The following is a 27857-nucleotide window of genomic DNA, read 5'->3' as shown; positions in this document are numbered from 1 at the left end:
TTGGTCATTGTGATATATGTTTATTTCTGCAATATCTAAAAAAAAAAACAGAAACCCCCCCCCCCCCAGGCCATTCTGTGGCTGAGAAGTTATTTAATTTGAGGGGATTCCCGAGCAAATAATGTGCATGAAATTGCTCGCTTCACGCAGTCAAGCAGACAGAGGAAGTTCACATGCATGTGCACAGGTTTACTTGCTTCTTCTTCTTTTGGGTTTTACGGCAGCTGGCATCCATTGTTGCATTACTGCCATCTACAGGTTGACTTTGACCGTGCACTAACGGTTCCATCAATCTGTTGCAAAACGAACAGCTGATCACACTGAGGTGCTCGCTAACCACCGATATTTATTAGTTTGGTCCTGCGTTTCCTTTCCTTCGCAACATTACATCTTTTCTTCTCGCTTTCTGTTACTGTAGTCGGTCTTTAATGTTTCATTCATGTCCTTTATTTTTCTCTCCTGTTTCAAATTTGTATCCCACAATGCCTTGTGCGAACGGGGAAAGCCCACCACGTGATACATGACGTAGTATCTTGAATTGGGTCATGGTGAAGAAGGAAAAAATAGCGGAGAATTTAGGGCCATGTGACCTTAAATTCATTAATTGTTCGATTAAAAAAATAATAATAATAAAATTGGAAGTCTGTAATTCGAATTCAGTAGCTTTCAGTCCACTAAACAAAAATAATTGGGTGTCAGGGAAAATTCTTTTTATGGCCTAAACTTGAAAAATCCAAAAGGCAGTCTAGCTTTTAGTCTTGTTGTGAGGTAGTGTGTCATTTTCTGAAAGAATCAAGGCACAAAGTCAGAATGTGATAATATATTTTATTATTATGCACATAATATGAACATGTATGAACCAGCTCTTAGTACTGTGACGGAGTGAGTGCTGTAGTGTTCAGCTTTTCTGCCTAGAGGAGGATTTTGTGACCACAGACCCAGTGGCCAGCCCCTTGGTAGGGGCTGCTTGGTATGTGAAGGAGGGGTGAGAAGGAGGAGGTGATGGTGAAGGGGGAGGGTAAACACACCAGACTGAGCCATCTGAACAGAAACAGGAACAAGAGCATGAGACATGAAGACATGAGACTAATCCTTCTTACTAATTGCAGAGAACAACAAGCGTGCCATGAAGAGGAGAGAAGATACACAATTTGTGAGGAGCATACGTGAAGAAACATGCAAAATTCAGCGGACAGGAGGCATGGCATACTATTCCCATCTTCTTTTCTTTCTTGTTATGGCTCAGGACTGAAAACAGAGACATATATACATGCTGGTCACTTAATTTCATTCTAAGGAGGATTTAATCAATGTTTTAAGCCCTGTTGACTGAGGTGTCCTGTTCTGGAGGATTTACCAAAACAAGCAGAGATCTGGATTTGTACAAGCTGACAGAGATATTGTCTGGGTGTCTCCTGGCTGCTTCCCATCACTGGACCAGATTGCTCAGTGCAGGCTGCTTTTGTTGTGTTACTGACTAACGTGCCCACCCTTTTGACTGGGGCTGCTTCATTTCATTATGGTCTTCTCCTGGTCTATCATAGACCAAACCTTGGAAAGAAACAACATGGAACGTTAGGAGAGCAGCTAAAAGCATGGGAGCCAAACTGATGAAATGGTATGAATGAAATTCAACACATTAATTTCTTGACTGTTCTTTTTCTTGCTCTCACACTCAATCTTCCTTTCAGACAGTAATAAAATCGACTCTGTTGTTATAATTAGAGATGACATCAGTCTGATACCCAGGATTGGATTTGGGCCAATACCAGCAAAATATGGTGGCTCAAATATCGGAGAAAAAAGAATGAATTTGATTTGATCCAATAACAAATGGAAAAGATTGCAATTAGGTTTGGAATAATAAATATTCACACATGTAGGGACTTAACTGTACTTTTCTTAGGTTTGATTTTTATTCTATGCATAATTTAGACTTTATTATATTTGTAATATGTGATTTTTTTTGTGTGTGATAACTCCCCCCCCCCCCCCCCCCCCCCCATTTTTTAACACTTCAGGTAACATTTTAAAGCTTAGTAGTTTTAAAGAAAAAAATATCAGATGGGTATTGATATTTGCTGATACTCCAAGTTTCATTATCGGTACTGGAAAAGAAAAAGTGGTATCGTGCCATCTCCATAATATAATAAATTCATGTTGACCATGATAGTGTTATTGTTATAATCTTGTGTATCATTATCCATCAGGATCATAATCTTGTTTTCATCTAATGGGTATTCTTGGATCAATCAATTATAAAACAGGCTTCACATCATTCATTTATCTTCTTACTATGGTTAATCTGGTTGCTTCAGTTTTCATGTAAGCCTGAGCTATGGGTGTTGGTGCTGAAATAAAACTGCCTGGCAACCACAAACCATTGTGTCTTGAATAGTCAGTGGTATCCATTCATCTATTCTGAGTCATGCACTGAATTTTGACCTGAGTCTGTATAAATTTTCTGTGTTTGGTTGCGTAATAATTTCATAGATCAGTCTATTTTCAACAGAATTAATACAAGAATGTGGCAATTGCTGGGGCAATTATGCAGCAAATACACTGCCCTTTCAAAAAAAAAAGTCGTAAAATCTACTATTTGGTTGGACCACCTTTAGCTTTGATTACAGCATGCATTTGCCATGGCATTGTTTTGATAAACTTATACAATGTTACAACATTTATTTCGGTCCAGAGTTGTATTAATTTTTTACCAAGATCTTGTGTTGAGGATGGGAGAGTCAAACCATTGCTTAAAGTCTTCTCCAGTATCCCAAAGATTCTCAATGGGGTTAAAGGATATATGCAGAACCTTGATTTTTAAATACATTTCTGAGTGGATAGTATCTCCATCCTTGACTCTTGTATGCTGCATAAATGGGAATAAAAAATACATATTTTTGAGAGTTAAAATTGACCGCAAAGTTGGCATTGGAGCTGAGCCAGCCAGCCCTGAGTGCATGACGTCACAGCGGTAACTGGTTTTAAGGCCGAGGCCTTTGACAGCTATAGACCAAAGTCTCATTCTCATCTCATCTCATCTCATCTCATCTCATTATCTCTAGCCGCTTTATCCTGTTCTACAGGGTCGCAGGCAAGCTGGAGCCTATCCCAGCTGACTATGGGCAAAAGGCAGGGTACACCCTGGACAAGTCGCCAGGTCATCACAGGGCTGACACATAGACACAGGCAACCATTCACACTCACACCTACGGTCAATTTAGAGTCACCAGTTAACCTAACCTGCATGTCTTTGGACTGTGGGGGAAACCGGAGCACCCAGAGGAAACCCACACGAACACAGGGAGAACATGCAAACTCCGCACAGAAAGGCCCTCGCCGGCCACGGGGCTCAAACCCGGACCTTCTTGCTGTGAGACGACAGTGCTAACCACTACACCACCGTGCCGCCCTAGACCAAAGTCATATAAATAAAAATTTATGGTGAAAGTAAGAAATACCGTTACCAACTTGCTCAACTAAGACTGATTTGACGTCATTGATTGTGGGTTGACTCTCATTAAAACAGGATAGGTGTTATAACTTATGCAACATACATGTACATGCATGCATTTTCACTGATAAAATGTAAAAAGCTAATTAAATAATCAGATGAACTGTGACAATCACATTCTGAAGCAAATTAAATAATCTTATACTGTCCTGGGTTTTACCAACAACCTTTGGCTCACACACTGGGAGAACTGGTGCAACTGAACTTACTTTCATTTTCTTGTAGTTTTATTTTTCTTTAATTGTTGGGACTGCACCCTCTTTCAATACGGGCTTATAGCCAATGCTCCTCAACAGATCAGAGGTTTCGTACAAGTCCTCAGTAAAATGTGCAGAGCAGAGGAGAGACCACTTCGTAGGCGCCCAATGTGCCCATGAACTTCTCACAAAACGCATCCAAATCTTTGCAGTTTGAACATTCTTGGACCATGAATACAACGTAAATCCACCTTCTGTCATGTTGCTGCACCCGCCAGCAACACATCTACGTGGCATGGCGATAAATTAGCTCAAAATGGAGGATCGGAGTTGCAGTCAGCTCTGTGTTTTAGTATAGTGGAAATGGCGATGAGACCGATAGACTTCCTGCTGTGACGTCACGGATGTCAAGGTCATTCACTCAGACCACTACCTATATGAATCACTTTAATCGTAAAATTACTATATTAGATTTATTGTTAATGCTTAAAACTATTCCTATGCCATTCTTGAGATCTCAAGGCATTTATGAACAAAAAGTGAGGCCATGGTTCTGCGTATATGCTTTAAGGTCGAGACTTGGTGGTGGCCAATTCATGTGTGAAAATGATTCCTCATATTTCCTGAACTGCTCTTTCACAGTCTGAGCTTTAATGTTATACCTGTGCCATCAGGGAAGAAAAACTCCATTAATGTGATAACCTTGTCATTCAGTACATTCAGGTAGTCAGGTCACTTCATTTTATTGCCCCATAACATTGCTGAGCCTTGACCTGACCAAGCAACCACAGATCATAACACTGCCTCCAGAGGCTTGTACAGTGGACACTATGCATGATGGGTGCATCGATTTATGAGCTTCCTTTCTTACCCTGACACACCCATCACTCGGGAATAGGGTAAATCTGGACTCATCAGACCACATGACCTTTGTCCATTGCTCCAAAGTTCAATCTTTATGCTCCCTAGCAAATTGAAGCCTTTTCTCCTGATTAGTCTCACTAACCAGTGGTTTTCTTATGGCCACACAGCTGTTCAGTCCCAATCCTGGAAGTTCTCATCAGATTGTGAGTGTGGAAATGCTCTTAATCTCTCTATTAAACATAGCCATGAATTCTACTGTCAAATTTTTTTATTTATTATAATTTGTTTTTACAATTCGACTTCATTAAACATTTAAGTGATCTCTGATCATAGTCAGTCAAGATTTTTTTTTCCATCCACATTTCTTCTGTGAAGTTAACAGTTCACAACTATCATCCTTCCAGGTTTTAATAATGTGTTGGACAGTTTTTAACCCAATTCCAGTCATTTCAGCAATCTCCTTAGTTGTTTTCTTTGCTTTATGCAGGCCAATAAATTAACCCTTCTGAAACACAGTAACATCTTGTCCATGAGCACAGGATACGTCTTCTGACATTTGTTTAAGAAATGAGAATCTCCTCACTGCATCAGCTAGGGTTAAAAGAATTGTTGCTAGCTGAAACACATTAATCACTGCAGTATTTATCCAGTCAAGTGCTCTTAAGTATTTGCTTATTTAAATCCAAATGGTGACCTTTTTTGGCCGGGCACTGTATTTTATCAGTCATTAATTATCGTGCACCACAAAAAGCTCAGTAAATTACCTTAAATTTAAAGGAACACAGCCTTTCAATTTAATAAAATCGATAAAATTTGGTTCTCTCTGAAACTTGGTCATAATGATGTATGTGTATTTCTCTAATACCTCACAAAATATCAGGCAATTCTGTGACTGGCAACAAATCTAATTTGAGGGGATTCCATAGCAAATAATGTACGTGAGATCGCCCGGTTTGTGCAGTCAAGCAAATGTGCACATGCGTAAGTTTACCTTTGATCATCCCACCGTCTCCACTGATCACCAATATTTATAAGTTTGGTCCTGCGTTTCCTTTCCTTCGCAATACAGTGTCTTTTCTTTTCGCTTTCCGTTACCGTAGTCGATCTTTCACGTTTCATTCGCACACTCACGTCCTCCATTTTCTCTCCTGTTTCAAATTTGTATCCTAAAATGCCTTGCACAAATGGGGAAAGCCCACCACATGATGCATGACGTAGTATCTTGAATTGGGTCATGTTGAACCAGACAAAAATAGCAGAAAATTTTGAGCCATGTGGCCCTAAATTTGTTAATTGTTCTATTAGAAAAAAAAACTAATAAAATTGGAAGTCTGTTAGCAACTGCACAAATCAACTGTGAAAAGAACTGAGGACTATGAGATGAGAAGTGTCTTTGTAATAGAAAATGGTTTATCAGTTTATTATGCTAAGTACAAAAAATTGTTCAAGAATTATAGACCAAATGGTTTCTTTAGGAAGTATAGTGTATATAGGAAGTATAGTGTAGTATAGTTGTATAGTTATACAGAGTTGTATAGTTGCATAACTAGTATAGTTATGTAATGACATCACCCTAAACAACTTTTTATGGTTAAAATTTTAATGCCTGGAATAACATATAACTAACATTTCCTTCCTTATTTTTATGTGTATACATCACTGACTGGACATGCAGTAATATGAGACAGTAATTCTTTATAGACAAATTATTTCCTCCCTTTAGCCTTCAGCACATAACGACATCATTTAAGATCAGTATATTTTGGAGTAGCTTGAATGGGCTTCCCAACTGACATCTACTGAAAGTTTATGAGTGCACATTCCTGTGAAATATTTCAGGATTATATATCAGTGGTTAGAAAGCAGAATGGAATTTATGCTTTGAACATTTTTGTGAAGGATCAGCACTAAGAATGCACAGAACAATCATTTAATATTCAGTAAAACATTTAACATAGCTTCAAAGGCTTCAGTTAAAAATGTTCTGACATTATGTTATTCAAATAAATAATTTAGAAGTTCTCTTGCTGCTTGTTTTACCTCCACAGTCTCAGCTCATCCAGCCCTATACACACGCCTAAAGAGGAGTACATCATCGGGCAGGCTGAAGAACAGGGCGAGATTGTGGGAAACCACACAGAGCAACCACAAAGCCTGAATGGTCAGATAAAGATCTGTAAAGTGAGAAAAAAAATGTTTATTTTTCCACTTCTCTACCATCCACTATTCCTTTTGCACTTGTTCTAGCAGATGCAGCAAAGCTGTCATCCAGTGAGCCAACTCCAGGACCAGAGATCACTGGGACAGGGGATGGGAGCTCCTGGGAGGAGCAGCTTTATGTCCAGCAGGAGCAGCTGGAGAAGGAGATGCAGGAGACTAGGAAGATGGTGACAAGGCTTCAAGTCAGTCTTTTTTTTTTTTACACTTATACATACAACATACACTATATGACCAAAACTTAGACAACCGAGTGTCACACCCATATGTGGGCCTTCCTGAAACATGTTCCAGCATGACAATGCCCCTGTGCACAAAGCAATGTCTATAATTCATGGTGTATCCAAGTTGGAGTGGAAGCACTTGAGTGGCCTGCCCTCAACCCCACTGAACACCTTCAGGATGAATTGGAACACCAACTGTGTGTCAGACCTCCTCACCCAACATCAGTGTCTGACCTTACTAATTGTGAATAAATGAGCACAAATCCCTACAGCTATGCACCATAATCTCGTGGAAAGCCCTTCCAAAAGAGTGGACATTATTATACCATAACAGCAAAGCAGGTGACTAAACATGGAATGGGATGTTCAAAATGCTCATATGAATCTTATGGCCAGGTGTCTACACACTTTTGACCATATATTTGCAGTATTGTAAAATTTTCCAACAGTTATTCCACAGATTTTGGTTTTGGCATTTAGAATCCACTTGTGTAATGTAGTGTAATAAAATTTACAAAACTATTACTTCTACTAGAAGTGGTAAATTAAATAATTAATTTTCTTATCCACTGGTAGTAATATCTTATATTGAATATTGAATGCTAAAACAGTGATTACTGTAAATATTACTTAGTTTATTAGAGGTAGTAACTGACACTGAGACGTTATCTTTTCTAATTTATGTGTGTAGTGTCAAATGTGCGGCTGTGGTGATTCACAAAAATTGTACAATGCGGTGCATGCATTTGAATTACTCAGCCAGAACGTAATTCTTGTAAAGAGGCCGTTCAAAGTTACAACATGATAAATGTAAGAACTTTATTTCATTAGGTAAATGAAAGTGTGCAAAAACGAGGAAAAATGGAAGATTACATTAATCACCAAAACTGCAACCATAAATATTCACAGTACTGTATATTGAAATTTATTGTGTATCCATCCTAAATTGTTTGTAATCCCTTACTTGAATTTACTATCATTTTTACAGTTTCTTTTATATACTGTATATGGCCTAAGAGCTTTAAAATGTTTCAGAGTGGGAAATGAGGAGGACATGTGACTTACCTCTAATGCTTTTGTCACACATTGGCATTTCAGCCTTGCGTTTATACGGCGTATCAGGATACGTGGCAGTAAGAAAGGAACTTCACAGCATCGCCAGCTTATGTAGCTAATACTCAAGGATGCATAACATGATCTCCTTGTACACCAGGGTGTGGCGTATTTTTATGTCTGCACTTAAAAATCCATAGCACATACGTAGCAGCTTTGATACATCCCTTGAACCCAATACAAACCTCAGATTTGCCACAGTAATGCCACACATACGCCGTGTACGTCACATGGACAAAATACACCTAATTTCTTGGCACTTGACCCACACACCACTTACGTGGCAAAATACGAGACAGTGTGACCCAAGCATAAGTTTCAGTTTCCTGTTGAAAAAGTATGCACAGTCATATCTTGTTTGTAATGCCAGATTTTTAAGAATTTTCTGTCTTTTATGATCTTTTGAAAAGAGATACAGGCAGGCACACAACCTAGGAAAATATAGATTGTTTTTATTGAAGCTTAATGCATACAGATGTTATCCCTTTAGGTTTCTCTTCTTCAGCTTGCTTCCTTCAATCACCTTCTCCTAAGTGCAAAAAAGTCACATACTGGCTATAGAAGATAACGTTCCCCCAGTGTCACACAGCAATGACATTCCTCTATCCGTGTAGTACCTCCATTTACCCACAAGTGGTCCTCTTCAGGGTATAATCTCAATGCCTGAACATACAGTGATTAAAAAAAATGAATTAAAGACTAATATTTTACACTTTTTTGGGGGGCATCCTTATTGGTCCTACATAGCTTTCAGGGTCTGGTTAATATCTTATGTATAACCTTTGCGTTTATTGCTTCATCCAGGCATTGCTGCTCCATGGGTCACTTCCCGAAGATGAGAAAATGGCTTCTGTATTTGGAGACACTGCTATCAATGCTGAGCAGCAGCTGGTAATTTATTTGCATGCAAAATGTAGTTTTTAATTATCTCATTGTTCTGTGATAGAGAAATACTTCATAGAATTTATGCACTTTTTAGACAGATTATAACTACAGTTTCATTTTTTTATTTCCTTGTGCAGATATTAATTCGCAGTCGCCTCGATCAGAGCATGGAAGAATCCTTGGATTTGAAGGTGAGTATTCAATAGCAGATAAATGCCTGAGCTGTATATTCAGAGAAGATTGACCAAGGTGTTTAATATAAGATCATTTGGCCAAGGTGATTAATAATATGTGTCTTCCAGAGGGAGTTGTTGAGGTACAAGCAGGAGGCACGCAATCTTCAGGCAGTTAAGGTAAACCAGAACAATTTAGGCCTAAGTATTCTAAATTAATTATCTATGAATGGTTAATGGCCATTACATTTTTCAACCTATTTTCTACTAACCACACCTGTAGTGTATGTGATTACCACAGAGAAGAATTTCAACACATTTCCATGTCAGAGAAAAGAAGAGTAAACCTGTTTTTAATTCTTGTTGATGTTTTTTTAATGATCAAATTTGATAATTCAACAGCACTGTGGCATGAGGTCACAGCAGCCACACAGGGTCTCAAATTATGGTGCGATTTTTGTACTTTTCTTGCAGAATTTAACTTTGAAATGTTAGTAGAAATGACTGGTAAACACATCTACAACCATCAACAGCTTCTGAATGTAGGAAAACACCATAAAACACCACCAGATGGAGACAAGCTGGAGAACCTATGCTGTACCGGCATTCTAAGACCTCCGTGTGGCCATGCTGCAGCATGACCTAAGTTCCACGCCCACCCGGAAGTGTGGCAAAAGTGTTGTGCGAGGAAGGGTAAGTAAGCAGGGATCCTTGCTAAGCTCAAGACTAACCAGAGCTGGCCAGCACACCCTTCTCTTCTCCGCAGCGCTCTGTAGACAATAAACTGGACTGTTTAAGACTGCTTCTGACCTCCTGAAAAGAGATAAGGCACTGCTGTGCTCTCATCTTCACCGATACTTGGCTGCACGAAGGCATGACTGACTCAGTGATCCAGTTAGATGGGTTAGCCACTTTCCGCACCGACAGAAACACTTCCTTGTCGGCTAAGACACGCGGTGGCTCTCTCTGTGCACTGTTCAGCACTTGTGGAGGTTTTAGCAGTTAGATGCAGACTTTTTTATATTCCCAGAGAGCTCATTGTTGTTTACATCCCATCTAGTGTTCATGCTAAAGCTAGCGATTCCCTGAGCGAACTCTATCGGTGTCATGATCCACCTCGGACTTCCACTCCGGAGATTTACTATCTCCCAGTTCAGCACAATCCGGATCCGGGACGGGACTTCCATCTTGCCGGCATTCACTTCCTGGTCTGCTCTGCTGTGTATAAATAGGCCATTCTCAGAAGGGGACTTTGCCAGAATGTCTTGTCTGTTTCTCACGTTGTCTCTGTGGCATTTTTTGCTTCCTGGATTTTTGCTCTCTGTTTTGCCTAGTCTTAGCCACAGTTCTTTGCACTCACGTTTTGTCAGTTTGTCATGTTTTTTGCACTACGTTTTTTGTCTCCAGTTTTTGTCAGAACTATTTTTCATGTTTTTTTCATATTAGAACTTTATCTACCTTGTTGTTGTTTGGATTATTTTTGCTATTTTTGTTCGTTGACTCTTTTTGGACTTTAATTAAATCATTTTTTATTAATTGGATTTTCTGGTTTGTGTTCTGCTATTGGATCCTAACTCACCTCATCTCACCACTCTTAACAGTACGTTCTGGCCAACATGGATCCAGCGGAACTTAACCATCCGAGAACGGCTATGCAGCAGGAGCTCTCCTCGGGACCCACCAACAGGAACTCAGGCAGATCACTCAGAACTTGGCCACCCTGTCCGACTCACTCAACCTCCTAGCCACACAACTCCAGCACTCCCAAGCCATGTCTACCCCTGCCCGGCCATCTCTTTCTTCACCTCCCGCCACCGCTGCTGTCCACGAACCCAGACTCCCTTTGCCTCAGCCCGACAGTGGAGAACCAGGTACCTGCAGATCTTTTTTGTCACAGTGTTCGCTGATCCTGGAGCTTCAACCTCTGGGTTTCCCCACAGAATGCTCCCGGGTAGCCTATACCATCACGCTCCTCACTGGCAAGGCCAGGGAATGGGGGATGGCGGTCTGGGACACCGACTCGCCCTGTTGTTCCAGCTTCAAGGAATTCTCTGAGGAAATGAGGCGAACATTTTACTGCTCTCTGTCTGGCCGGGAGGCGGCAAGAGAGCTCATGGAGCTGTGGCAGGGGTCCCGATCTACCTCAGATTATGCCATCGAGTTCTGGATGTTGGCAGCATCATGCGGTTGGAACAAGAGTGCCCTGGTCGAAGCGTTCCTACATGGCTTATCTGATGCCATCAAGGATGAACTCGTCTCACGGGAACTGCCGTCGGACCTCTCCAGCCTGATGGACCTTGAACGACTGCACCAATGAAGCACGGGGGCTTGTTTCTACTGCGGTCAGCAGGGACACATCTGCTGAGCCTGCCCGCTAAAAGGACGAGCCCACCAGTGAATTGAGGGGCCCTGGTGGGCAATGCTCGGAACCAGTCCCCTGCCAACCAACCGTTGCTCCCCGTCATCACTCTCAATCAGCATCACCATCTTCAGGTGCTTGTCGACTCCGGGGCGGACAGGAACCTGATCTGTTCCGCCACTGCCAAGGATCTCAGAATCCCATTACTCGCCCTTGAGGTCCCTCTCACCATCCTGACACTCAATGGCACTGGCTTGACCACCATCACTCACCTCACCACCCTGCTCACCCTAAGGATTTCAGGCAATCACTCAAACTATACAACTTCACGTCATGAACAACCCTCACATTCCTGTTATTCTTGGATTACCCTGGTTGATGCAGCACAACCCCCACTTAAACTGGACTGACCACACCATCTTAGGCTGGAGTCCTTCCTGCCTGGCCTCCTGCCTGAACTCTGCTCTACCTCCCGCCAAACCACCTCAGCCCTCAGCCAGCGAGTTTCCCGACCTTTCTTATGTGCCTCCGGAATATCTGGACCTCAAGCCTGTCTTCAGTAAGACCCAAGCAGTGTCCCTTCCCCCTCATAGGCCCTATGACTGTGGTATCGACCTCCTGCCAGGGACAGCACCACCCAAGGGACGTCTCTACTCTCTTTCCCCTGCTGAGAGACAAGCCATGGAGAAATACATCACTGAGTCTCTGGCAGCTGAGATCATCTGCCCTTCCTCCTCCCCAGCAGGGGCAGGATTCTTCTTCGTGGAGAAGAAAGACAAGTTGCTCCGCCCCTGCATTGACTATCGAGGTCTCAACACCATCACAGTCAAGAACCGCTACCCACTACCGCTTATGACTACAGCCTTCAAACTACTCCAGGGAGCTAAGGTGTTCACTAAACTGGACTTGCGCAACACCTATCACCTAGTTAGGATCAGGGAAGGGAACGAGTGGAAGACGGCCTTCAACACCACCACAGGCCACTATGAGTACCTCATATTCCCTTTCGGCCTGACTAACATGCCCGCAGCATTCCAGGCGTTGGTTAATGATGTCTTGAGGGACTTTCTTAACATCTTTGTCTTTGTTTACCTGGACAATATCTTGATTTTCTCTCGCTCCCTGGAGGAACATTGGGGTCATGTCCGGCAGGTTCTTCAACACCTGCTGGAGAATAAGCTGTTCGTTAAGGCAGAGAAGAGCAAGTTCCACCAAGGCGCTGTCTCGTTCCTGGGGTTCATCATTTCATCAGCCAAGATCCAGATGGACCCCCTCAAGCTGGAGGCAGTCGCTGACTGGCCCACCCCATCTTTGAGATGAGAGCTCCAGTGCTTCCTGGGGTTCGCCAACTTTTACAGGCGTTTCATCGACAACTTCAGCACAGTGGCCGGACCTCTCTCAGCCCTGACCTCAACCAAGACCAAGTTCAAGTGGGGAGAGGAAGCAGAGAAAGCCTTTTCCGTCTGTCTCAAGCACAGGTTTACCATAGCACCCATTCTCACCATACCCGATTCTACCAAGCAGTTTATTGTCAAGGTCGATGCCTCCAAGTCAGGGGTTGGAGCCATCCTATCCCAGAGGGCCAACAACAACAAGGTCCACCTATGCTCCTTCTCCTGCCGGCTATCCTCAGCCAAACGAAACTACGACATCGGCAACTGAGAACTACTGGCCGTGAAACTAGTCTTGGAGGAGTGGAGGCACTGGCTCGAGGGGCCTGACCTCCCGTTCCTAGTCTGGACCAACCATAAAAACCTGGAGTACCTCAAGTCTGCCAAATGTCTCAACTTTCATCAAGCCTGTTGGTCTCTCTTCTTCTCCTGATTCAACTTTACGCTCTCCTACTGCCCAGGTTCCAAGAATGGCAAACCCGATGCCCTGTCCAGGATGTTCTCTTCCCACCAAGAGGAGTCCAAGCCACCCGAGACTATCCTTCCTCCACGCTGCCTGGTGGGAGCCGCTATTCTAGAAGTTGAGACGCTCGTGCAGAAGGCCCTGGAGCAGGAACACGGTGAAGGTAACTCCAACAATATTCCTCATAACCATCGGTTTGTTCCCTGTCATGTGCGAACTCAGGTGCTGCAGTGGGGTCACGGTTCAAAGCTGGCCTGTCATCCGGGAGCCGCCCGAACCCTGGCTCTCATCCAGCAGCGCTTTTGGTGGCCATCCATCAAGGAGGACGTCCAGGAGTTTGTGGCAGCCTGCGACACATGCTCCCGGAACAAGACAGCTAATTGGCCCCCTGCTGGCTTACTAAGACCCCTTCCTACTCCGCATCGACCTTGGTCTCACATCACCCTGGACTTCATTACAGGACTCCCCAACTCAGGTGGCAATACATGCATCCTCATTGTCATTAATCGTTTTTCTAAGACCGTCCATTTCATTCCTCTGCCCAAGCTCCCCTCAGCCAAAGAGACCGCAGAACTACTCGTCCACCATGTTTTCCGCCTACATGGTCTGCCTACCGACATGGTTTCTGACCGGGGTCCTCAGTTCACTGCACAGTTCTGGAGAGCCTTCTACAAACTCATCGGGGCCACCTGTAGTCTCTCCTCAGGCTTCCACCCACAGACCAACAGCCAGGCAGAATGGGCTAATCAGGCTCTGGAGGTTGCACTCAGGTACATGGCGTCCAGGGATGCCAGTTCTTGGAGCAAGTATGTACTTTGGATCGAATATGCACATAACACTCTCCCTTCCTCTGCCACAGACCTCTCTCTGTTCCAGTGCTCACTAGGGTACCAACCACCACTGCTACCCAGCCAGGAGGAGGAGGTCGCTGTACCGTCAGCCCAGGCCTTTATACACTGCTGCAGGAGAACATGGGCATTGGCCCGGAGAAGACTCATTCGCTCCGCACTCGCATCCAAGAAGCAGGCCAACAAACGTCGCTCCAAGGCACCCACCTACCGAGTGGGTCAACAAGTTATGCTCTCCACATGCCACCTGCTACTTATGGCTGTCTCTCACAAGCTGGCACCCAGGTTCCTTGGACCTTTCCTCATCAAGAAGGTAATCAACCCATACTCCATTAGACCGGCATTACCACTCACCATGCGTTGTGTTCACCCCACCTTTGATGTATCACAGCTTAAACCTCTGGTTTCCAGTCCTTTGCTCCCACCCTATGAACATGCAGTGGACTTGGAGGAGTACACAACTTTACTGACTGCTTACATCAGCAAGTGCATTAAGGATGTCACTTTTTCCAAAACTGTTATCTCCTGTGCAAACCAAAAACACTGGTTCTCTGCAGAGCTATGCACCCTGATGAAAATCAGGGATTCTGTCTTCAAGTCCAAAGACAGACAGGCTTACACTACAGCTAGAGTCAAACTGTCATGGGCCATCAAAGAGGCAAAGCGAACATGTGCAGAGAAGTTCAACAGTCACTTCATGGACTCAAAGGACACTTGGTGCATGTGGCAAGGCATTCAAGCCATCACGGACTACAAGCCAACACGTCAGGCCTGCAGCAGTGAGCCCTCCCTGCCAGATGTCCTGAATGACTTTTTTGCATGTTTTGTGTCACAAAACAGGGAACCAGCAAGAAACACGACCCCCTCCCCCAATGACCAGGTATTCTGTCTTTCTGCTGTTGATGTCAGGAAGACTCTTCACAGAGTGAATCCACAAAAAGCAGTGGGCCCTGACAACATACCTGGCCGGGTGCTTGGGGAATGTGTTGATCAGCTTGCAGACATCTTCACAAAGATCTTTAACACACCCCTGAACTTGCAATTATTGACAACTTCAACCTAGTACAACATGTACAGGGGCCGACCCACTCTCGTGGTCATACTCTTGACCTTGTCATCACAAAGGGTCTTACTGTTTCTACTACTGTTGTTGACCTGGCCTTATCCAATCATTTCTGTGTTTTCTTTGATGTTTCTATGTCTCCTCACATTCAGAACAGCTCAATGACTATAGGTAGGAGAGTCATAAAAGACAACACATGTGCTCTCTTTGAGCAAGCTCTCTCTCAGAACTCAACCAAAATGTCAGACTCTGTAGATGATTTACTGGAAATTTTTAATTTGAATATGACCCAAATTATGGATGATATTGCTCCATTCAAAATCAAGAGTCAATGATAAGCAGAAAGCACCATGGAAGCAGTACCCGGCTGTTAAACTGCTAAAGAGAGAATGTAGAAAGACTGAAAGAAAATGGTGTAAATCTAAACTTCACATCCATTACCAAATCCATAAAGAGATGCTTTGTAATTATAATTATGAAATTCGTAAAGCAAGACAGTCTTTCTTCTCCAACATCATCAACAGGAATATGAACAATGCCCGGGTGCTATTTTCAGCAGTAGAGAAGCTAACTAATCCCCCACCACAATTAGCACCTGAACTTCTCTCAGTTAATAAATGCAATGAGTTTGCATCCTTTTTCAAAGGTAAAATTGATAAAATACGGCAGAATATTCCTCATAATATATCTCAGTTGCAAAAAATTTAAGAACTGCAATCACCAATGACACAGATACCTTCAACACAATGTCAGAATTTTGTTTAATTGATTATGAGACTCTTGAAAAAACTGTACAAAATCTCAGTTCCTCAACATCTGAATTGGACATTCTGCCCACCAACTTTTTTAAGTCTGTTCTTCATCTTATAATTACAGATGTGCTTCAAATTATAAATACATCCCTGAAGACTGGCGTTGTTCCTGTGTCCCTAAAAAAAAAAAAAGCCGTTGTAAAGCCCCTACTTAAAAAAAAAATAATCTGGATCCTTCAGTATTAAATAACTACAGGCCAATATCAAATTTACCATTCATCGGGAAAATCCTTGAAAAAATTGTCTTCAATCAATTAACTGCCTTCTTGATATCAAACAGCTGTTTTGATAATTTTCAGTCAGGATTTCGTGCCAATCATAGCACTGAAACAGCACTGATTAAAGTTATAAATGACCTACGTCTTAATACTGATGCAGGCAAAACATCGGTCCTGGTATTACTGGACCTCAGTGCAGCTTTTGATACTGTTGATCACAACATACTGCTATATCGACTTGAACACTGGGTTGGATTGACTGGTAAATTATCAATTGGTTAAATTCATACTTAAAAGATAGAAGCTTCTTTGTTACCATGGGAAATTGTTCCTCAACGTCAATGTCCTTGACCTGTGGTGTCCCCCAGGGGTCGATTCTTGGGCCATTACTTTTCAACCTTTATATGCTCCCACTTGGGCAAATTATCAATAACAATTCAATTTTGTATCACTGCTATGCAGATGACACCCAAATTTATTTTGCTCTATCACCTAATGATTATGCCCCCCTTGAATGTCTCTACCAGTGTATCAATCAAATCAACAGCTGGATGTCACAAAATTTTCTTCAGCTGAACACAGATAAAACAGAAGTAATTCTATTTGGAAAAAAAGATGAAAGACTCAGGATTACCACTATTCTTGACACAAAAGGGATTAAAACTAAAGAAATGGTTAAAAATCTTGGTGTTTTCATTGACAGCGAGCTAAACTTTGACAGTCACATGAAAGCAATCACTAAAACGGCATTTTATCACCTAAAAAACATTTCCAAACTAAGAGAACTTATGTCAAAAAATGATCTGGAAAAACTAATACATGCCTTCATCTCTAGTAGGGTTGATTACTGTAATGGTCTTTTCACAGGCCTGCCAAAAAAGACCATCAAACAACTTCAGCTGGTTCAAAATGCAGCGGCTAGGGTTCTCACACGAACAAAAAGAACAGAGCACATTACTCCAATTCTAAGGTCCCTTCACTGGCTTCCAGTAAGCTACAGAATTGACTTTAAAACATTGCTGCTGGTGTACAAATCTCTAAATGGTACAGGGCCCAATTACCTCTCTGATATGTTGCAGCGGCCTAACCCAATCAGATCTACCAGATCGAAACAGAAAAATTTACTATTAAAACCAGTTGTTAAAACAAAGTATGGTGAAGCAGCTTTTAGCTACTATGCAGTACAGCTATGGAACCAACTGCCAGAGGACATTAAAAATGCTCCTGCTGTTGGCAGCTTCAAATCTAGGTTAAAGACCAAGCTGTTTTCAGATGCTTTCTGTTAAATAATTAATATTGTCTTTACATTTTTTATAATTTTTACTTTCTGTGCATGTTTCAAATTTACTTTAACTTTATTCTCTTTTATTCTGCTGGTTTCTTTTTTTTCTTTTTCTCCTCCTATTTGAACTACTACTTCATTTTATTATTTTATTTCTACTATTGTTTAATTCTTATTATTTTCTTTTAATTATTTTAATTAATTGTTTAATTATTTTAATATTATATATTAGAATAAAAATAAAATTATTTTATGTAATTTTATTCTCTATTGTTTACTGTTTTGTTTTTACTTCTGTAAAGCACATTGAACTGCCATTGTGTATGAAATGTCCTATATAAATAAACTTGCCTTGCCTTGCCCGGAGCACAGCTGTGGTACCTGCATGCCTCAAAACAACCAAAATCATCCCGGTGCCAAAGAAGACTACCATGTCTTTTCTCAATGACTACCGGCCTGCAGCACTCATTCATCATGAAGTGCTTCGAGAGGATGGTATTGAGGCACATGAAAGCAGAACTGCCACAGGAGACCACCTACAGTTTGGTTACCACCAAAACCGCACCATAGACTACACCACTTCAACTGCCCTCTATCTGACCCTCTCACACCTGGACAAAAAGGATAGTTATGTAAGAATGCTGTTTACTGACTTCAGTTCAGCATTCAACACAATCATCCCACAGAAGCTGGTACAGAAGTTGGACCTGCTGGGCATGAACACCTCTCTCTGTACTTGTATCCTGGACTTCCTGACTGATAAGCCCCACTCAGTTTCCATAGGACACAACACTTCCAGGGTCCTCAGACTGAGCACAGACACCCCTCAGGGCTGTGTGCTCAGCCCACTGCTGTTTACTCTCCTTACATCAAGTTTGAAGACAACACAACAGTAGTGACTCTCATCAGTAACAATGATGAGTCTGTATACAGAGCAGAGGTCAAACACCTCCTGGAATGATGTCAAGACAATAACCTGACTCTTAATGTCGAAGACTAAAGGGATAGTTATTGACTTCAGAATGAATCCTGCTGCTCACTCCCCACTGCATATCAATGACTCCACTGTTGAAACAGTTAGCAGTGTAAAGTTCCTGGGAGTGCACATGGAAAACAACCTCTCCTGGAACCTGAACACCACCATCATCAAGAAAGCTCAATACTTTCTGCAAAAGCTGAAGAAGGCCAGCCTCTCTCCTCCCATCTTCACATCCTTCTACCAAGGGATCATTGAGAGTGTTCTCTGCTGTTACATCACTGTCTGGTTTGGGAACCACAACATCACTGAACAAAAGTCCCTGCAGCGGATAGTGAGGACAGCAGGGAGGCTTATTGGGGTCCCTCTCTCACCCATCTCCCAACTCTATAAGAAGCACATCATCCGCCGTGCCAGTACCATAGTGTAGGACAAGTCCCAGCCATCACATGCACTGTTCTTCCTCCTGCTGTCTGGCAGAAGGTACCAAAGCATCCAAACTGTCACTGCCAGACACTGCAACAGCTTCTTCTCCTAGGCAGTCAGAGTCCTCAACTCACTGTTACCCCTGAAGAACTGACAGTCAAACAGTTCAAACTGAAACCACAGTTTCTCATCCAGTTGCACTACACTGCCCATTTGCACACACATGCACAATGCACCTGCCTTTGTCTTGTTGTTGATATCCTGTTAAAACTTCCATCCATCCATTATCTGTAACTGCTTACCCAATGCAGGGTCACGGGCAAGCTGGAGCCTATCCCAGCTGACTATGGGCGAGAGGCGGGGTACACCCTAGACAAGTCGCCAAGTCATCACAGGGTTGACACATAGAGACAAACAACCATTCACACCTGCGGTCAATTTAGAGCCACCAGTTAACCTAACTTGCATGTCTTTGATCTGTGGGGGAAACTGGAGCACCCGGAGGAAACCCACGCAGACATGGGGAGAACATGCAAACTCCACACAGAAAGGCCCCCGTCGGCCGCTGGGCTCGAACCCAGAACCTTCTTGCTGTGAGGTGACCGTGCTAACCACTACACTACTGTGCCGCCTCTGGTAAAACTTGAACTCTTCATACTGAACTGCAGTCTCTTGTATTTTTGCACTAAAATGACCATTTGCACACAAATGTACAATGTCATTTTGTACCTGTCTTTGTCTTATTTATGTTTATTGTACTTATCTATATGTTTAGATAGAAGAAGAAGAACAACAACAACTTTATTTATCACACGCAGACTTAAGCTCTGCATTTAATCCATCTGAAGCAGTGAAAACACACATGCACATGCACACACATGTGAGCAATGAGCACGCACACATACCCAGAGCAGTAGGGTAGCCCGGGGAGCAGTTGGGAGTTATGTGCCTTGCTCAAGGGCACTTCAGCCCAAGGCTGCCCCATGTTAACGTGACCTGAACCTGTCTTTGAACTGTGGGAGAAACCGGAGCACCTGGAGGAAACCCACACAGACCATGTGGAGAACTTGCAAACCACATAGAAAGGCCTCCGTTGGCTACTGGGCTTGAACCCAGAACCTTCTTACTGTGAGGTGACAGTGCTAACCACTCAACGACCGTGCTGAGATATATATATATATATATATATATATATATATATATATACAGTGAGAGTAAAAAGTATTTGATCCCTTGCTGATTTTGTTGGTTTGCCCACTAATAAAGACATGATCATTCTATACTTTTAATGGTAGATGTATTCTAACATGGAGTGACAGAATATCAAAAAGAAAATCCAGAAAATAACTTTAGAGAATATATATATTAATTGATTTGTATTTCATTGAGGGAAATAAGTATTTGATCCCCTAGTATGCATTAGGAGTTCTGGCTTTCACAGACCAGTTAGACACTCCCAATCAACTTTTTACCTGAATTGAAGACACCTTTTCTAACTAATCACCTGTATGAAAGACACCTGTTCACAGAATCAGACAGATTCCAAACTCTCCAACATGGGTAAGACCAAAGAACTCTCTCAGGACCTCAGAGACAGGATTGTTGACCTGCACAAATCTGGAATGGGCTATAAAAACATTAGCAAGATGCTGGGTATTAAAGTAACAACCATTGGTGCAATTGTGAGAAAATTTAAGAAGTATAACATAACCATCAATAGACCTCGGTCTGGTGCTCCACAGAAGATTTCACCTCGTGGGGTGGCAATGATCATGAGAACTGTGAGAAATCGGCCTGCAACCACACAGCGGGAGTTAGTGAATGACCTCAAGGCAGCTGGGACCACAGTCACCAGGAAAACAATTGGCAACACTTTGCGCCGCAATGGATTAAAATCCTGCAGTGCCCGAAAGGTACCCCTGCTTAAGAAGGCACATGTGGAGGCCTGCCTAAAGTATGCCAATGATCACCTCAAAGATGTACAAAGTGATTGGGAGAAGGTTCTGTGGTCAGACGAGACCAAAATTGAACTATTTGGCCTAAACTCTACTCGTCATGTGTGGAGGAAGAAAAATGTTGCCTATGACCCCAGGAACACTGTGCCCACCGTCAAGCATGGAGGTGGAAGCATTATGTTTTGGGGGTGTTTCTCTGCCAAGGGCACAGGGCTACTTCACCGCATCAGTGGGAAGATGGATGGAGCCATGTACTGTGCAGTCCTGAGGGACAACCTCCTCCCCTCTGCCAGGAAGTTGAAAATGGGCCGTGGTTGGGTCTTCCAACATGACAACGACCCGAAGCATACAGCAAAGGCAACAAAGGAGTGGCTCAAGAAGAACCACATTAAGGTCATGGAGTGGCCCAGCCAGTCTCCGGACCTCAATCCAATTGAAAATCTATGGAGGGAGCTGAAGGTCCGAGTTGCCAAGCGACAGTCCACCAACCTTAATGATTTAGAGAGGATCTGCAAAGAAGAGTGGGCCAAAATTCCCCCTGATATGTGTGCTAACCTTGTGGTTAACTACAACAAACGTCTGTCCACTGTGCTTGCAAACAAAGGCTTTGCCACCAAGTATTAAGTGCTTTTGGCTAGGGGGATCAAATACTTATTTCCCTCAATGAAATACAAATCAATTAAAATATATTCTTTAAAGTTATTTTCTGGATTTTCATTTTGATATTCTGTCTCTCCATGTTAGAATACATCTACCATTAAAAGTATAGAATGATCATGTCTTTATTAGTGGGCAAACCAACAAAATCAGCAAGGGATCAAATACTTTTTACTCTCACTATGTATGTATATATATATATATATATATATATATATATATATATATATATAAAATTAAAAAATAATATATATACAGTGCTCAGCATAAATGAGTACACCCCCTTTGAAAAGTAACATTTTAAACAATATCTCAATGAACACAAACAATTTCCAAAAATTGTTGACAAGACAAAGTTTAATATAACATCTGTTTAACTTATAACATGAAAGTAAGGTTAATAATATAACTTAGATTACACATTTTTCAGTTTTACTCAAATTAGGGTGGTGCAAAAATGAGTACACCCCACAACAAAAACTACTACATCTAGTACTTTGTATGGCCTCCATGATTTTTAATGACAGCACCAAGTCTTCTAGGCATGGAATGAACAAGTTGGCGACATTTTGCAACATCAATCTTTTTCCATTCTTCAACAATGACCTCTTTTAGTGACTGGATGCTGGATGGAGAGTGATGCTCAACTTGTCTCTTCAGAATTCCCCAAAGAAAATAATTTCTTTACACCACAAAGGTGAAGGCTACAAGAAGATCAGCAAAGGTTTACTTATCAGTCAGAATACTGTAGCAAAAGTGGTACAAAAATTTAAGAAAGATGGAACTGCAACCATCTCACAGAGACGTCCAGGTCGTCCACGGAAGTTTACACCTCGACAGGAGTGTTTTCTGATGAGAAGGGTTGAAGAAAATCGGCATGCAAGTTCACTGCAGTTATCTAAAGAAGTAGAAAGCCAAACTGGGGTGACTATTTCCCGTGACACAATACAGCGTACTCTGCAGAGGAATGGCATGCATGGATGCTGTCCACGAAAGAAGCCTCTCCTAAAGCCCAGGCACAAAAAAGCTCACCTAGAGTTTGCCAGGGCCCATGCTGACAAAGATGAAGACTACTGGGACTCTATACTCTGGAGTGATGAGACCAAGATAAATGTTTTTGGAACTGGTGGCTTCAAAACTGTATGGCATCGCAAAGGTGAGGAATACAAAGAAAAATGCATGGTGCCTACAGTGAAACATGGTGGTGGCAGTGTCCTTATGTGGGGCTGCATGAGTGCTGCTGGTGTCGGGGAGCTGCATTTCATTGATGGCATCATGAATTCACAGATGTATTGTTCTATACTGAAAGAGAAGATGCTACCATCACTCCATGCCCTTGGTCGTCGTGCACTTTTCCAACATGACTAAACACACATCTAAGGCCACTGTTGGATTTCTGAAGAACAGGGTGAAAGTGATTCAGTGGCCAAGTATGTCTCCTGATCTGAACCCAATCAAACACCTATGGGGAATTCTGAAGAGACAAGTTGAGCATCACTCTCCATCCAGCATCCAGTCACTAAAAGAGGTCATTGTTGAAGAATGGAAAAAGATTGATGTTGCAAAATGTCACCAACTTGTTCATTCCATGCCTAGAAGACTTGGTGCTGTCATTAAAAGTCATGGAGGCTATACAAAGTACTAGATGTAGTAGTTTTTGTTGTGGGGTGTACTCATTTTTGCACCACCCTAATTTGAGTAAAACTGAAAAATGTGCAATCTAAGTTATATTATTAACCTTACTTTCACGTTATAAGTTAAACAAATGTTATATTAAACTTTGTCTTGTCAACAATTTTTGGAAATTGTTTGTGTTCACTGAGATATTGTTTAAAATGTTTCTTTTCAAAGGGGGTGTACTCATCTACGTTGAGCACTATATATATATATATATATATATATATATATATATATATATATACTCAGCAAAAATAAAAACTTGACACTCATTATTTTTCAAATAGTGTTTAGAAACTTTTCTTGAAAGAGTTCTTGTTGTGATTATGGTTAAATGCATTGTCAAGGGCATTACATCACACATTCATTCTACTGGTTGGGCCTACGTAGCACGTGCAAGAGCACTGCACGCTAAAATCACGTTTCCACGTGACACAAGTGACGTGACCTATTGATACACGTGCAATTGATCTCACGGTAGCAGAGTAGAGTGTCATCTCAGAAAAACAAGGTTTTATGGTTAATTATTCGTTAATTTGCAATGCCACGACTGTCAAACATTCAGCGTGAACGTGCCATTGGCATGCTGAATACGGGAACATCCGTCACTGACGTTGCGAGGGTTATGGGATGCAGTCGACAGACCATCCATAATCTCCAGACACGTCTCCATCAAACTGGCACCACAGCCGACCGTAAGGAACCCTCCACAGAACTTGCAGGAGCTTGGTGCCATGTTGGTACAAATATGGCGGCGCATTCCCCAAGCTGTGTTCAGACGCATCATCCAATCCATGAGGAGACGTTGTATCGCAGTTGTGAACGCCCATGGAGGACACACCCGATATTGACATGATTTCATTAAGTTGTGACTCACAGTTTTTGATCATGGACATTGTTGTCGCATTTCCGGTGGAACCGATTCCATGACAAACATGATCTGTATGCTATAGCATCTTTAATGACAAGATAATTGAATACAATCGTTATTTCAAACCTATTTTCCAAAATGTTCAAATTATTGACTTTGAAACGAGTGTAAAGTTTTTATTTTTGTTGAGTATATATATATATATATATATATATATATATATATATATATATATATATATATAAATTTCTATACCTTGTTTTGTAATCTTTTTTTTCCTTTTATTTCTTTATAAATGCACCATGGGAAATGGTATTTCAATGCACTGTATACTTGTATGTGGATGTACTGACAATAAAGCTTTCTTGAATCTTGAAAACATTTACTCTCTGTGCCAATAATTGACCCCTCCAGGTTTTTTTTTTTTTTACATTTCCTAGGAATTTTTTCTGTGGTAATCACCCATACAGTATGCTAAACATGTAGCAGTTGGAGATAAGATTGATAAACATGCTGACACATTGATTTCAATGTCAATGTTGCTTTATTGAGGTAGTAACAAATACGCAAACAGTTTATGGACTAGTTGGTTCAAATGTTCTTCAGCAATTTTGAACTTCAGAAAGTTTGGCTGAATCAAATGGAGTCAGGCCTTCAGGCTATGCCTATGTTCTTCCCCTGTCACTCCAGGATACCTTGCAGTACCGCATGTCAGTACAGGAAGACTCAGTACTACAGCTTAAACAGGAATTACTCCGATCCAGCATGGACAAGGACGAGCTTGCAGGGCAGAATGTGAGTATGAAATCTAAAAATTAAAGTACGTTTACTGTAGTAAAATGCTTTAAGCTCAGTATAGTGTCATACAAATATGGGGACATGGATGTATTTATGCAGTATGATGAACTATTTACATAAACAGCTTGTGCTTCCAGATGGAACTACAAAAGAAGTTGAGTGATAGAGACAGATTGCTGAGTGAATACAAAGTAGGTGATGTCCCTTGTTACCGAAACAATTTTATAGCTACAGTCGTGATTTAATTAAATCGAAGTCTCTTGTAGGTTGATTGAAATAAAAATAAAATGTTTCTTTCTCTTGTAGAAAGAAATTGCACAGAAAGATAGACAACTTCAGCAGCATCAGTCTAAACTGGAGGAGTCAGTGTGCAAACTCAATGAGAGTAATCATCACAGGGTAAAGTATAGAGCTAATATAAAATACAATGCTCATAATTTTATTGCATTATTCTGCAACTGGACTTGACTGAAGTCTCTTGGCATACAGTAGAATGTAGTTCTGGTTCAACACAAGTCTTTTCCCCTCAGTGTCTAATTCAGTGTTTTGTTGATTAGATGTCTAGTTGTGAGAACAACGGCTACAGCCATACGATTGATACGTTGTCTTCACCATTTCCACATGGAGTGGTAAGTCAGAACATGAAGTGTTTTTAACCATAACTGTAAGTGAGTGCTTGGGATTTTTTTTTGCCCATGGTCAAATATTTGCCCATGGTATTTGCATGAATATATGTCAGGGTGATGAGCTGCAGCTGGTGCGGGATGCTCTGCGCAGTCTGAGGAACAGTTTCAGTGGTCATGACCTTCAGCACCACACACTGGACACTCTGGAGCAAGGAGTGTCCAGCCTGATAGACCGTCTCCATTCCACTGACCCTAAGAAGAGGCAGGACAGAAAGGCAAGCATGTAGTTCTCGACCTAAAAACTGCATTGATTCCAAAGCATTTATTACTTGTGTATATATTAAAATCTCATTATATGAATGCAGGGTTCGAACAAATCACCAGGGAGAAGAGCCAATCACACTGATCGAGAGTCATGGCCACCGAGTTCAAGTGAGGGACTTTTAACTCACTAAATTACAGTTTAATTAATCAATAAACTACAATGAGGGTACCATTCTAGGAAAATAATCAATGATCGGGGTAGTGTAATGCAACCCGATGCAAAGTCAATAATTTTATTCATCTTGTACTGCAGCAACTTGCCAACACTAATATCTTATTTATTGAAGAATAAAACATCATAGTATTTATTTCTAGATATATTTTGTGAACTGTCCATGAAACAAATTAGCTCCTTTTATCTCTTACAGCGGATGTCGTAGTTGTAAACAGTCATTATCCAACCAGCCTCTTTTTTTAATCTCTGTCAACTTTGTTGGAGCAGGTTATGTTTTCGCCTCTGTTTGTTTATTTGTTTGTCTGTTCCCAACGTAACTCAAAAAGTAGTGAACAGATTTTGATGAAATTTTGATGAAAGGTGGGCCACGGGCAAAGGAACAACTGATTAGATTTTAATTTAATACAAATCCAGGTAGGCGGCACGGTGGTGTAGTGGTTAGCGCTGTCGCCTCACAGCAAGAAGGTCCGGGTTCGAGCCCCGTGGCCGGCGAGGGCCTTTCTGTGTGGAGTTTGCATGTTCTCCCCGTGTCCGCGTGGGTTTCCTCCGGGTGCTCCGGTTTCCCCCACAGTCCAAAGACATGCAGGTTAGGTTAACTGGTGACTCTAAATTGACCGTAGGTGTGAATGTGAATGGTTGTCTGTGTCTTTATGTCAGCCCTGTGATGACCTGGCGACTTGTCCAGAGTGTACCCCGCCTTTCGCCCGTAGTCAGCTGGGATAGGCTCCAGCTTGCCTGCGACCCTGTAGAACAGGATAAAGCGGATAGAGATAATGAGATGAGATGAGACAAATCCAGGTATGCATGTAAACATCTGGATATTCTAATACATGGCTTGGCGGAGATATGCCCTTCTAGTTCCTAGATTAGTTAATAAGATGAAAAGATGCAGCATGTCATGTTTAAGAGACTTAAAGGAAGCTTAAACCTTGAGGAACAGCTTTACGTCTTGCTGTTACAAAGCACTGATGCTGGAGACTCTTCCAAAAGTGCCAAATAAATGTCTCCTCACAGAAAACTTCACCATAGAAACAATTAGAAGTTTTTGTGTGTTTATGTGGAGTGTGTACGTTGTTGCTATAGAAACGATAATGTATTAGAATGAGCACATATTAATATAACCCTGCACATTTGTATAAACCCTGCACCTGGAAAAGCTGCTGCTGTAAAAAATAAATAAATAAATAAGAATACTCATATTAACTAAAATCAAATTAAAATTTGATCATGAACGGATGAATGGATGGTCGTCTTTTTTTTTTTTCCAGAAATCCCCCACTCTCACAGTAGTCCTGTGCTCAGTGCCTCAACCTCAACCAAAGTACTCTATTTCACAGACCGCTCTCTTACACCCTTTCTAGTAAACATCCCTAAAAGGTATTGAAGACATATTCAGCTTCTTCACTTCTCAGATTCTGTGCAATATTCTGAATAAATTGATTATTTTCAGGCTAGGGGAGGTCACACTTCAGGATTTCAAGGCTGCTGTTGGAAGACACAGTAATTTTAGATATCACTTCAAGTCTCTGGACCCTGAATTTGGAACAGTAAAAGAGGAGGCAAGTATATAGTTCAGCATATGATGGATTATGAGTCAGTGTTTTTAAAAATGTCAGTACATTAATGTCCAGTGTAATGAAACCCTGTTTACGTTGTGTTAATCAGGTGTTCCAGGATGATGCTATAATACCTGGATGGGAAGGAAAGATTGTTGCCTGGGTGGAAGAAGACCATAGTGAAGGCAGGTAA

General features: G+C 41.8%; 1 protein-coding gene across 1 annotated transcript; it reads left to right on the top strand.

Annotated features, from left to right (window-relative positions):
• Positions 1 to 1595: 1595 nt before the first annotated feature.
• Positions 1596 to 27857, top strand: dixdc1a (DIX domain containing 1a). The gene is made up of 15 exons (XM_060898044.1): positions 1596 to 1618; positions 6624 to 6736; positions 6823 to 6977; positions 8934 to 9020; positions 9152 to 9205; positions 9317 to 9367; positions 24876 to 24980; positions 25121 to 25174; positions 25290 to 25382; positions 25541 to 25612; positions 25723 to 25884; positions 25975 to 26041; positions 27377 to 27485; positions 27559 to 27667; positions 27774 to 27857. Exons 1-15 carry the CDS (start codon positions 1596 to 1598, stop codon positions 27855 to 27857), a joined length of 1338 nt encoding a protein of 445 aa, XP_060754027.1.

The sequence above is a fragment of the Neoarius graeffei genome, chromosome 17, assembly GCF_027579695.1.
Source record: "Neoarius graeffei isolate fNeoGra1 chromosome 17, fNeoGra1.pri, whole genome shotgun sequence".
Lineage (NCBI taxonomy): Eukaryota > Metazoa > Chordata > Actinopteri > Siluriformes > Ariidae > Neoarius > Neoarius graeffei.
The sequence above is the reverse complement of the archived record's forward strand: the minus strand, read 5'-3'. Positions and strand labels throughout refer to the sequence as shown.